The sequence below is a fragment of the Hyla sarda genome, chromosome 3 (genome assembly GCF_029499605.1).
Source record: "Hyla sarda isolate aHylSar1 chromosome 3, aHylSar1.hap1, whole genome shotgun sequence".
NCBI lineage: Eukaryota > Metazoa > Chordata > Amphibia > Anura > Hylidae > Hyla > Hyla sarda.
Genome location: NC_079191.1, coordinates 239,452,217 through 239,464,909, shown reverse-complemented (window position 1 = coordinate 239,464,909; position 12,693 = coordinate 239,452,217). Strand labels below are relative to the sequence as shown.

General features: G+C 37.4%; 1 protein-coding gene across 1 annotated transcript in view; it reads right to left on the bottom strand.

Moving 5' to 3' along the window:
- Window positions 1–1,260: 1,260 nt before the first annotated feature.
- CDC40 (cell division cycle 40) overlaps window positions 1,261–12,693 on the bottom strand; it is a 64,124-nt gene continuing 52,691 nt past the window's right edge. The window contains exons 13-15 of the mRNA XM_056566312.1: window positions 8,846–8,922; window positions 2,192–2,336; window positions 1,261–1,853 (exon numbers count right to left, since the gene is read on the bottom strand). Coding sequence (XP_056422287.1) covers window positions 1,676–1,853; window positions 2,192–2,336; window positions 8,846–8,922 — 400 coding nt within the window. The 3' untranslated portion in view covers window positions 1,261–1,675. The remainder of the gene's footprint in view (window positions 1,854–2,191; window positions 2,337–8,845; window positions 8,923–12,693) is intronic.

Genomic DNA, 12,693 nt, shown 5'->3' with positions numbered 1-12,693 from the left:
TGAGGGAGGGGGCGGAGATCTGCACAGTGAGGCCATGCCCCCTCCCTCTGGGAGGAATTCAGACTAGTGAGCTAAATTAAAAGTGTAATAAAAAAATAAAATAAAAGGTGCTAGATACATAAAAATTAGATTTACATGGTCAGGATTAGGTACTGAGTGATATATTGAAAAAACATTTTTGGTTGGATCTGACTAGTACGATTTAAGTATGGTTTCCATTACTTTTCCTACTATTTATGTAAGGCTTACTGGCCATACAGTAAGAATAGCCTAGATGGCAGGTAATTCATTGAAACGACCATCCATCTCTTCCTAGTCCAATGATGCGCCCCTCTCAAAGTCTGTCGGCTGGACAAAATGTCTTTTAGTGTGTTGTAGAGGTATGTTTAGCAGTCAACAATCTCTCACTAAGTGACTATGGGGCAGGAGGAACCACATGCCCCAGTGTCTATTCAGACCACACAGTATACAGGTGAAACTCAAAACACTTGAATATAGTGTAAAAGTCCATGCTTCCTTTCCTTTTAAGTTGCGTTACTGAAATACAATGAAGTGCTCCAAAATCTCCTGGTAGACGGATGCGTTGAACCTGGACTTAATGAAGCACAGTGGACCAAAACCAGCAGATGACATGGCTCCCCAAATCATAGTAATTGGGGGGGGGGGGGGGGGGGGGGAGGATTTGGTGTTTTCATGAGCTGTAAGCCACAATCATCACAGTTGAGAAATCACGGCTTGAACTATCTTGCTTTGCATGTAATGAGTCTCTCTCATATAGTTTCACCTTTTAAGTTACATTACTGAAACAAATGAACTTTGCACAATATTCTCATTTTGCGAGTTTCACCTGTATTGGGACGTTGTAGAACATTGTTTCTCAAGCGTGGTCCTCAAGTACCCCCAACAGGTGATGTTTTCAGGATTTCCTTAGTCTTTCACAGGTGATATAACTGTGGTGATGCCTTGAGGACTGTGCTTGAGAAACACTGTTGTAGAATGTTTTACTATTATGTCTAGACTTAAATGATACAATACTGCAATCATACCATGGCTAAATTCAGCTTAAATATGGAATTATGTTAGTTATATGCAAGTATTAGGACTCAGGAAAGATTATGGACATATTAATATTTGGGTCTTTCATTGACCTTGAGGTCACTAAAAATAAAATTAAAAATAAATAAATAAAAAAATAAAAAATACAGCACAACCCAGCTCTCTTCTGCAAAAAACACATATAAACAAAATGAAAACTGCAATAAAGTCAAAATGTAAAAAAGACCAATTTACAGTTTTATTTATCACATAAAAATAAAAGAAATCTGTACACATATTAAGTCTGAGCTTACATATACACATAAACAGGGATGCAGATGTAAAAAACATAAGACCTGCTGGTGAAAGAAATTTTGCGCCTGGACACAATACAAGTGTGCAGAACTTGCACGAGGCCACAGAGACACACAGGCTTGGTGTTTTGAAGAATTTACACAATAAAATATGAGCAAATGCTTCCAAATTAGGAGTAATAGAAGAACTGGGTCCATTAGTAACTTTAGGGATAGAAAATAAATTCTTGTTTATTGTCACCCTAGCATTCTAGAACACCAATACAAAGTTAAAAAATACTTTAAATAGAATATTTATGTATTTGCCCCACACAGGCACTTGACATTTAGTCCCATAGCTTGATGAGGCCGTCCCATCCACAGGTGATAACTTTGGATGTTTCATGAGGGTGCCATACAGCTCCTATACACACTTTATCATGAGCCTTCAACCTGCTGTAGAGTTTGGTAGTCTTCCAGTCCCAGATGTTCAGCTTTCCATCAGCATCACCAGAAACCACATAGCTGGATAAAGAAAAATCCATTGTTTTTACTATAATGGTAGCATCAAAAATCATTAAAAACGTAATAATAAAAAAGCTGCACCTAAAGCAAAATCATTTGCTTGTAAACTGTATCCTCACAAAACTTCCTGTTATTCATACATAGGCATCTACTGTAAAAATGTATGTTTGTGTAAATGTATTTTATGTATTTAAGCCCGTCTTCAAAGCAAAAAGGTATCTTCTAAATCAAGAAAAATCAACAGTCAGATTATATATACACATTTTATGTATCTATACGCACATCCAAGATTGTGCCCCTGCCCAGCATCTCTGCTCAGTCCACTCCTTTATTCTTACCTCATGTCTGGAGAAAAGTCAACCTGACAAGCATAACCTGCCACCATATGTCCCTTGAAAATTTTCTTTTTATTTAATCGGAATCTGTTTTGTGCCCCGAAAATAAGAATCTGGTTATCCATAGACTGACAAGCCAACCATTTACCTGTGAATCAACAAGGAAAATAATTACAATATAATATATAATTTCATAGCAAGGGGCATTCATATACCACAAGATGCATACATAGCATCACAGGGCAATAGTAACATTTACAACAAACACCAGGGCTGTTTAAATATTAATATTTTGTTTTCAGATATGCCTTGGTATATTAGTTGGTAGAGAGGACTAATGTTTCCTTACACCTGAAGATTGAAGCCAGGGACGACTATGATCACAGTGAGCAGTTTCCTTGTGTTGACTTGAAAAGGGTTTTCCATTTTAATTCTCCAATTCACAGAACAAGCAGATCGGTGGGGGTACGATCACTGGAACCAGAGATTGGGGACGTAACTGGCAAAAATAAAAAGGTGCAGACCACGCCTGTGCAGCCACGCTCCATTTACTCAGCACTATGAAATGTTCAGTGGCCCCATAGACAAAGAATAGAGCAGAGGCGTCACAGGGGTGGTACACACCATTTGTCTAGGGACAAATATGTTCCTGTTCTTAGGATCAATGTTGGACCCCCACCAAACTGCTCGTTATACCCTACCTGGTGCATAGGGGATAACTTGAAGGGGTACTCCACTGAAACTTTTTTTTTTTTTTTTTTTAAATCAACTGGTGGCAGAAAATTTAAACAGATTTGTTAATTACTTCTATTTAAAAATCCTTCCACAGTTAAGGACCCAGGGCGTACAGGTATGCCCTGATACTTAAATGGTCACTGTCATTAAAACTTATTTTTGCTATTGCACTCCTTATGGTTAATTAAAAAATATTTCTAATATACTTTGTTTAAAAAGTAAATTAAAAAAAAAACTGACGTTTTCTCAGTTTTATTTTTGCTTAAATAGCCCAAGAGCACATTTCCCCCATCTCATACAGACTTTGGACCGAAGCCCAAACACAGGAAGTGCATCCTGGAGTGCTGAGCAGGGTGTGTCCAACCTCATCCAGACCAGGGATCATGGGGATTTCGGGTCAATCGGGTCTCAGGTGACCCGAAAAAAAAAGGTCTCGGACGTCACCTATCACCCTTTACCAACAGAAGTGAGGTGGCCACCTCCCGATCGTGTGTTTGATCAGTCCGGACGACGGATCAATCACCAAGCCTGCTGGGAGGTGATCGGGCGGCGATCAGGCAAGTCGAGGGTCCCTTACCTGTCCATTGGGCAGGCAGGGGTCCCTGGAGTCGGTGACGTCAGCGGAGGCAGCAGCATCCTCAGTGGCGGCAGCAGGATACAGCAGGAAGTGAATTGTTCGCCTCCTCCTGATGCTAAGCAACAACTCCCAGCATGCATAGCCAAAGGGCATGCTGGAAGTTGTAGTTTAAAGGGCATGCTGGGAGTTGTAGTTTTGCAACAGCTGGTGACAAAACAACAACTCCCAGCATGCTTTTTCTATGAAAAAGTGTGCCTCCAGTTGTTGCATACCTGCAACAACCAGCATGCACAAACAGCCAAAGGGCATGCTGGGTGAACTAGTAGTGTGCCTCCAGCTGTTGCATAACTACAGCTCCCAGCATGCCCTTCAGCTGTCAATGCATGCTGAGAGTTGTAGTTTAGCAACAGCTGAAGGCACACTGGTTGCGAAACAGAGTTTGTTACCTAAATCAGTGTTTCGCAACCAGGTATTATATGTTATGCAATTAATTTAATGTTGTGGCACCATATGACTGGTCTGTGGGAACATAAATCGTGATGCCTGCTGGGAGGACACGACCCCTCGACAAAGGTTTGCCGAAACGCCGCGTTGGGGCTCTGCTATCCTGTGCCTATTTACAACTATGTATGGCAAAGTATATGATCTTTACTTTGTTGTTTGCACTATTTGCATTATACCTATGTTTAAAACTTTCTGCTGCTATTGTTCTGCTGTATTTTAGCCTTGCTTTATGTTATGCACCAAGGCACATTACATGATATCAGGGTGACACCTATGTTTTATTGTCATCCCCCTCCTGGGTGGATATCCTCCTATTTTAATGTAATTATATGTCAATAAAGATTATTTATTGTTCTTTACAAAATGACTCCAGTTTTTTCTTGTGTGCATATTATGTAAAGAAGATCATTGAGCATGGTATACATGGGGGGGGGGGGGGAGGGGTTATAATACTATACATGATTTACGGAAAAAAATAAATATATATATATATATTTTAGTATTTATACTTTGCTCCTAAATATCTGAGAATTAAGTGTGTACCAGCATGTTAGTGTGTAAAAAAATAAATAAAAAAAAAAAAAAAATTTTACACTAACATGCTGGTGTTGCCCCATACTTTGTTTTTCCTTTTACCTCTTGTGAAAATTAAAAGACCCCCAAAATACGGAAATACCCTATACAGTAGGGATCAAAAGTTTGGGCACCCAAGGTAAATATTTGTATTAATGTGAATAAAGAGGCCAAGGAAAGATGGAAAAATCTCCAAAAGGCATCAAATTACAGATTAGACATTCTTATAATATGTCAACAAAAGTTCGATTTTATTTCCATCATTTACACTTTCAAAATAACAGAAAACAAAAAAATGGCGTCTGCAAAAGTTTGGGCACCCTGCAGAGTGAATATCTTGTACTGCCCCCTTTGGCAAGTATCACAGCTTGTAAACACTTTTTGTAGCCAGCCAAGAGTCTTTCAATTCTTGTTTTGAGGTATCTTTGCCTATTCTTAAAGTCTTCCAGTTCTTTGAGATTTCTGGGCTGTCTGTCACGCACTGCTCTTTTAAGGTCTATCCATAGATTTTCAATTATGTTGAGGTCAGGAGATTGTGAAGGCCATGGCAAAACCTTCAGTTTACGCCTCTTGATGTAATCCCCCGTGGATTTCTAGGTGTGTTTAGGATCATTTTCCATTTGTAGAAGCCATCCTCTCTAACTTCAGCTTTTTCCCAGATGGCATCAAGTTAGCATCCAAAATTTGCTGAAATTTTATTGAATCCATTTTTCCTTCTACTCGTGAGATGTTCCCTGTGTCACTGGCTGCAATACAACCCCAAAGCATTATTGATCCACCCCCATGCTTAACAGTTGGACAGAGGTTCTTTTCATCAAATTCTGTTCCCCTCTTCTCAAAACATACCTTTGCTCATTCCTGCAAAAAAGTTAAATTTTAACCTCATCGATCCACAGAACTTGTTTCCAAAATGCATCAGGCTTGTCTACATGTTCATTAGCAAAGTTCAAACGCTGATTTTTGCAGTGAGGACGTAGAAGAGGTTTTCTTCTGATGACTCTTCCATGAAGACCATATCTGTACAAGTATCTCTTTATAGCGGAATAGTGTACCACAACTCCAGTGTCTGCCAGATCTTTCTGGAGGGATTGTGCAGTCAAACGTGGGTTTTGAATTGTTTTGCTCACAATCCTGCGAGCTGTTCTGTCTGGTCGTCCAGAACTTGCTTTAACTTCCACTGTTCCTGATGACTGCCATTTCTTAATTACATTCCGAACAGAGGATATTGACATCTGAAAACGTTTTTCTATCTTCTTGAAGCCTTCTCCAGCTTTGTGAGAGTCAACTATTTTCAGTTCCAGATTTCTAGACAACTGCTTAGAAGAACCCATGGTGCTGATTGTTGGGGCAAGGTCAGATGAGTCTGGGCATTTAAAACCTTTGAGATTGACATCACCTGGTCTTCCCAGATGATGATGATTGAGAACAATCCATGACACTGGCAGGTCTCAGCTTTGCAAAGGGGGCAGTGCATGCTATAAATTCTGCAGGGTGCCCAAACTTTTGCAGACGCCATTTTATTGTTTTCTGTTATTATGAAAGTGTAAATGATGGAAATAAAATCAAACTGTTGTTGACATATAAGAATGTCTAATCTGTAATTTGATGCCTTTTGGAGATTTTTTCCATCTTTCCTTGCCTTCTTTATGCAAATTAATACATATTTTTACCTGGGGTGCCCAAACTTTTGATCCCCACTGTATGTGGACGCAAAGTGCTCTGCAGGTGCACAACAGGGCTCAGAAGTGAGAGCGCACATGTACATTTGAGGTCTAAATTGGTGATTTGCACAGGGGTGGCTGATTTTACAGTGGTTCTGACAAACACAAAACAAATACCCACATGTGACCCCATTTTGGAACTTACACCCCTCACGGAATGTGACAAAAAAATATTTTTTCACTAAAATGCTGGCGTTACCCTCCATTTCTTCGGAGTATGCAAATATTCCATGGGGGAGATTTATCAAAACCTGTGCAAAGGAAACGTTGCCCAGTTGCCCATAGCAACCAATCAGATTCCTTCTTCCATTTTGCAGAGGCCTTGTTAAAGAAGCAAGCTGATTGGTTGCTATGGGCAACTGGACAACTTTTTCTTTGCACAGGTTTTGATAAATCTCCGCCCATATGTGGATGTAAAGGGCTCTTCGGGCGAACTCCAAAGCTCAGAAGCGAATGAGCATCATAAGGCTTTTGGAGAGAGAATGTGTCCAAAATTGAAGGCCATGTGTGTTTACAAAGCGCCTATAGTGCTAGAACAGTGGACCCTCCCCCCATGTGACCCCATTTTGAAAACTACACCCCTCACAGAACTTAAGGGATGCAGGGAGCATTTACACCCCACAGGTGTCTGACAGATTTTAGGAACAGTGGTCCGTGAAAATTTAATTTTTCATTTTCACAGACCACTGTTCCCAAGATCTGGCAAACACTAGTGGGGTGTAAATGCTCACTGAACCCCTTATTAAATTCTATGAGGGGTGTAGTTATCAAAATGGGGTCACATTTGGAGGGGGTCCACTGTTCTGGCACCACAGGGGGCTTAGAATACAAGTCGGGGGCAAAGTGTGTTTACTAACCAAATTCTCTCTCCAAAAGCTCAATGGCGCTCCTCTTCTGAGCATTGTAGTTATCCGCAGAGCACTTTACATCCACATATGGGGTATTTCCTTACTCAGAAGACATTGTGTCACTGTACCCCCCTTGTTACGTACCTTGAGGGGTGTAGTTTCCAAAATAGTAAGCCATGTGTTTTTTGCTGCTGTTCTGGCACTATAGGGGCTTCCAAAATTTGACATGCCCCCCAAAAACCATTTCAGAAAAACTCATTCTCCAAAATCCTATTGTCGCTCATTCCCTTCTGAGCCCTCTAGTGCACCCACGGAGCACTTGATGTTCACATACAAGGTATTTCCTTACTCGAGAGAAATTGGGTTACACATTTTAGGGCTATTTCTCCCCTTTTTACCCCTTGTAAAAATTCAAAACCTGGGTCTACAAGAACATGAGAGTGTAAAAAAATGAAGTTTTTGAATTTTCACCTTCACTTTGCTGCTATTCCTGTGAAACACCTAAAGGGTTAACACACTTTCTGAATGTCATTTTGAATACTTTGAGGGGTGAAGTTTTTATAATGGGGTAATTTATGGGGTATTGCTAATATGAAGGCCCTTCAAATCCACTTCAAACTTGAACTGGTCCCTGAAAAATTCAGATTTTTAAAATTTTTGAAAAATTGGAAAATTGCTGCTGAACTTTGAAGCCCTCTGATGTCTTCCAAAAGTAAAAACATGTAAACTTTATGATGCAAACATAAGGTAGACATATTGTATATGCGAATCAATATAACATTTATTTGGGATGTCCATTTTCCTTATAAGCAGAGAGTTTCAAAGTAAAAAAAAAAATGCCAAATTTTCACATTTTACATCAAATTTTGGAATTTTTCACCAAGAAAAGATACAAGTATCAACAAAAATTTACCACTAACAAAGTAGAATAAGTAACAAAAAAAATCTCAGAATCTAAATGAAAAGTAAAAGCATCCCAGAATTATTAATGCTTAAAGTGACAGTGGTCAGATGTGCAAAAAATGGCCGGGTCCTTAAAGTGAAAATGGGCTGGGTCCCTAAGGGGTTAATCAGCTGCTGTATGCTCCACTGGAAGTTCTTTTCTTTTTGAATTTCATTTCTGCTTGACCACAGTGCTCTCTGCTGAGACCTCTGTTCGTGTCAGGAACTGTCCAGAGCAGGAGAGGTTTCTTGTGGGGATTTGCTTCTACTCTGGACAGTTCCTAAAATGGAAAGAGGTGTCAGCAGAGAGCACTGTGGTCAGACAAAAAGGAAATTCAAAAAGAAAAATAACTTCCTGTGGAGCATACAGTAGCTGATAAGTACTGGAAGGATTAAGATTTTTAAATAGAAGTAATTTACAAATCTGTTTAACTGGTTTTACCAGTTGGTTAAAAAAAATAAAAAATAAAAGTTTTCCAGCAGAGTACCCCTTTAAGAAAAACAGGTCACCTAATTCTTGTTTTTTCCTTTCATAGTTTGTACCTTTCGTGTTTATTCGTAGTAAGTTAGTGTAGAACCCTCTAGCCGCATATTACAAAACATAACATAGTGAGTGCATTTGGTGCTTTTGCCAAGCAGTTGGCTGAGTTACATACCAACCAATCTGTGTAAGATGTGGATATTCATTTTACTGAAAATCAATCTAGTAATAAGTAGGAGGAATAGTCTTTTTTGCTTTATTAGCAATTTTGCTTACCATTTGGCGATAAGGTTACTGCAGGCATTGAGTGCATACTTGGCTCTGCAATGTACTTAAAATCTACAGGGATGTCCCTGTCAGAAAAAAAAAGAAAAAAAGAAACAGTTATAAAACAAGAGCAACTATACAGTCTCGTTCACATCTGCATCAAATGTTAAGAGACTTTCACAAGTTCAATCAAAAATCCTAGACAGCTTTGAAAAACCCAGATCTAGACCCTATTGTTCAGCGTTTCAAAACCAAGACAGGTGTCCTTTACCATTATCAGTGGTGGGTTGTGTAAATTAATAGAAAATTGTATGGATGACACAGCTTAGTTACCCTTTGCACAATAGCACAGGGTGGATTCTTCCTCATTTCTTTCAGAACATTAACTGCATATTGAGAGTCCTACTATGGAAGGGAGGTGTGACAGATCACATTAGAAACCTTGCAGAAAGGGGAAGGAGGATGGTGGCATGGCAGTACCGAACTCTGAATTATATTGTTATCTAGCCTCTCTACTGCAGCACTTTAGGGGATGTGACAGGGAGGAAAGGGCCCTTGGTAGAAACAGTTTGGCAAAATTCCTCAGGGTAGAATCCCTGTATGGAAGCCCTGGAGGTACACAAGTTTAACCTTAAAATATGAGCTGTCACTAGGAGCAGGATATGTTTAAATGTCCTGTTTAAATGTCCTGTCCTGTTCTTTCATAAAATATATAAATATATATATATTATATATAAATATATATATATTATATATTATATATAAATATATATATATATATATATAAATATATATATATAAATATATATATATATAAATATATATATATATAAATATATATATATATAAATATATATATATAAATATATATATATATAAATATATATATATATATAAATATATATATATATATATATATATATAAATATAAATATATAAATATATAAATATATATATATATATATAAATATATATATATATATATAAATATATATATATATATATATAAATATAAATATATATATATATATATAAATATATATATATAAATATATAAATATATATATATATATATATATTTATATATATATATATATATATATATATATATATATATATATATATATATATTTATATATATATATAAATATATATATATATATATATATAAATATATATATAATATATATATATATATATATATATATATATATATATATATATATATATATATATATATATATATATAAATATATATATATATATATATATATATATATATAAATATATATATAAATATATATATAAATATATATATAAATATATATATAAATATATATATATATATAAATATATATATATATATATAAATATATATATATATATATATATATATATATATATATATATATATATATATATATATATATATAAATATATATATATATATATATATATATATATATATATATATATATATATATATATATATATATATAAAGAAATGTAGAAACAAAGAAGAAATGTAGAAACAAAGAAGCACCATGCAAGGGATTCCAGATATCCAGGTTGGGTGCTCAGCTCCAGGGTCAGACCAGGTCCCAAAACATTGAAGTAAATAGAAGAGGGCGGCACTCCAAAGTTATGGTGAAAACCCAGTGGGTGTATTTATTCACACATCTGTACAAAACGCGACATTTCGGTCCATCAACAGAGCCTCTCTCAAGCATGTTTGAGAAAGGCTCTATTGATGGTCCGAAACGTTGCGTTTTGTACAGATGTGTGAATAAATACACCCACTGGGTTTTCACCATAACTTTGGAGTGCCGCCCTCATAATTTATATATTATATATATATATATATAAATTAGAGATGAGCAAACTTAAATTCGATTCGTCACGAACTTCTCGGCTCGGCAGTTGATGACTTTTCCTGCGTAAATTAGTTCAGCCTTCAGGTGCTCCGGTGGGCTGGAAAAGGTGGATACAGTCCTAGGAAAGAGTCTCCTAGGACTGTATCCACCTTTTCCAGCCCACCGGAGCATCGGAAAGCTGAACTAATTTATGCAGGAAAAGTCATCAACTGCCGAGCGGAGAAGTTCGTGACGAATCAAATTTACTGTAAGTTCGCTCATCTCTAATATAAATATATAACACACACACTGGGGTAAAAAAGTATTTAGTCAGTTACCAATTGTGCATGTTCTCCCATTTAAAAAGATGAGAGGCCTGTAATTTTCATCATAGGTATACCTCAACTATGAGAGACAGTGAGGAAAAAAATTCCATAAAATCACATTGTCTGATTTTTAAAGAATTTATTTGCAAATGATGGTGGAAAATAAGTATTTGGTCAATAAAAAAAGTTCATCTCAATACTTTATTACACAGTCATGGCAGTAAATGTTGGCACCCCTGAAATTTTTCAACAAAATGAAGTATTTCTCACAGAAAAGGATTGCAGTAACACACGTTTTGCTATACACATGTTTATTCCCTTTGTGTGTATTGGAGCTAAACCAAAAAAGGGAGGAAAAAAATCAAAATAGACATAACGCCACACCAAACTCCAAAAATGGGCTGGACAAAATTATTGGCACCTTTCAAAATTGTGGAAAAATAAGATTGTTTCAAGCATGTGATGCTCCTTTAAACTCACCTAGGGCAAGTGACAGGTATGGGCAATATAAAAATCACACCTGAAAGCAGATAAAAAGGAGAGAAGTTCACTTAGTCTTTGCATTGTGTGTCTGTGTGTGCAACACTAAGCATGGACAACAGAAAGAGGGGAAGAGAACTGTGCGAGGACTTGAAAACCAAAATTGTGGAAAAATATCAACAATCTCAAGGTTACAAGTCCATCTCCAGAGATCTAGATTTGCCTTTGTCCACAGTGCGCAACATCATCAAGAAGATTGCAACCCATGGCACTGTAGCTAATCTCCCTGGGAGGTGGACAGAAAAATGCAGGATAGTCCGGATGGTGGATAAGCAGCCCCAAACAAGTTCCAAAGATATTCAAGCTGTCCTGCAGGCTCAGGGGGCATCAGTGTCAGCACAAACTATCCGACATTTAAATGAAATGAACGCTATGGCAGGAGAGCCAATAGGACCCACTGCTGACACAGACCTAAAAAAAGCAAGACTACATTTTGCCCAAATTAACGTAAGCAAAATTCCTTCTGGGAAAACGTCTTGTGGACAGGTGAGACCAAGATAGAGCTTTTTGTACAGCACATCATTCTACTGATTACCGAAGAAAGAATGAGGCCTACAAAGAAAAGAACACCGTACCTACAGTGAAATATGGTGGAGGTTCAATTATGTTTTGGGGTTGTTTTGCTGCCTCTGGCACTGGGTGCCTTGAACGTGTGCAAGGAATCATGAAATCTGACGAATACCAATGGATTTTGGGTCGCACAGTACAGCCCAGTGTCAGAAAGTTGGGTTTGCATCCGAGATCTTGGGTCTTCCAGCAGGACAATGACCCCACACATACGTCGAAAAGCACCCAGAAATGGATGGCAACAAAGCGCTGGAGAGTTCTGAAGTGGCCAGCAAGGAGTCCAGATCTATATCCCATTGAACACCTGTGGAGAAATCTTAAAATTGTTGTTGGGAAAAGGCGCCCTTCCAATAAGAGAGAACTGGAGCAGTTTGCAAAGGAAGAGTGGTCAAACATTCTGGCTGAGGGGTGTAAGAAGCTTATTGATTGTTATAGGAAGAAACTGATTTCAGTAATTTTTTCCAAAGGGTATGCAACCAAAAATTAAGGGTGCCAATAATCTTGTCCAGACCATTTTTGGAGTTTGATGTGACATTATGTCCAATTAGCTTTTTTTGCTACCTTTTTGGTT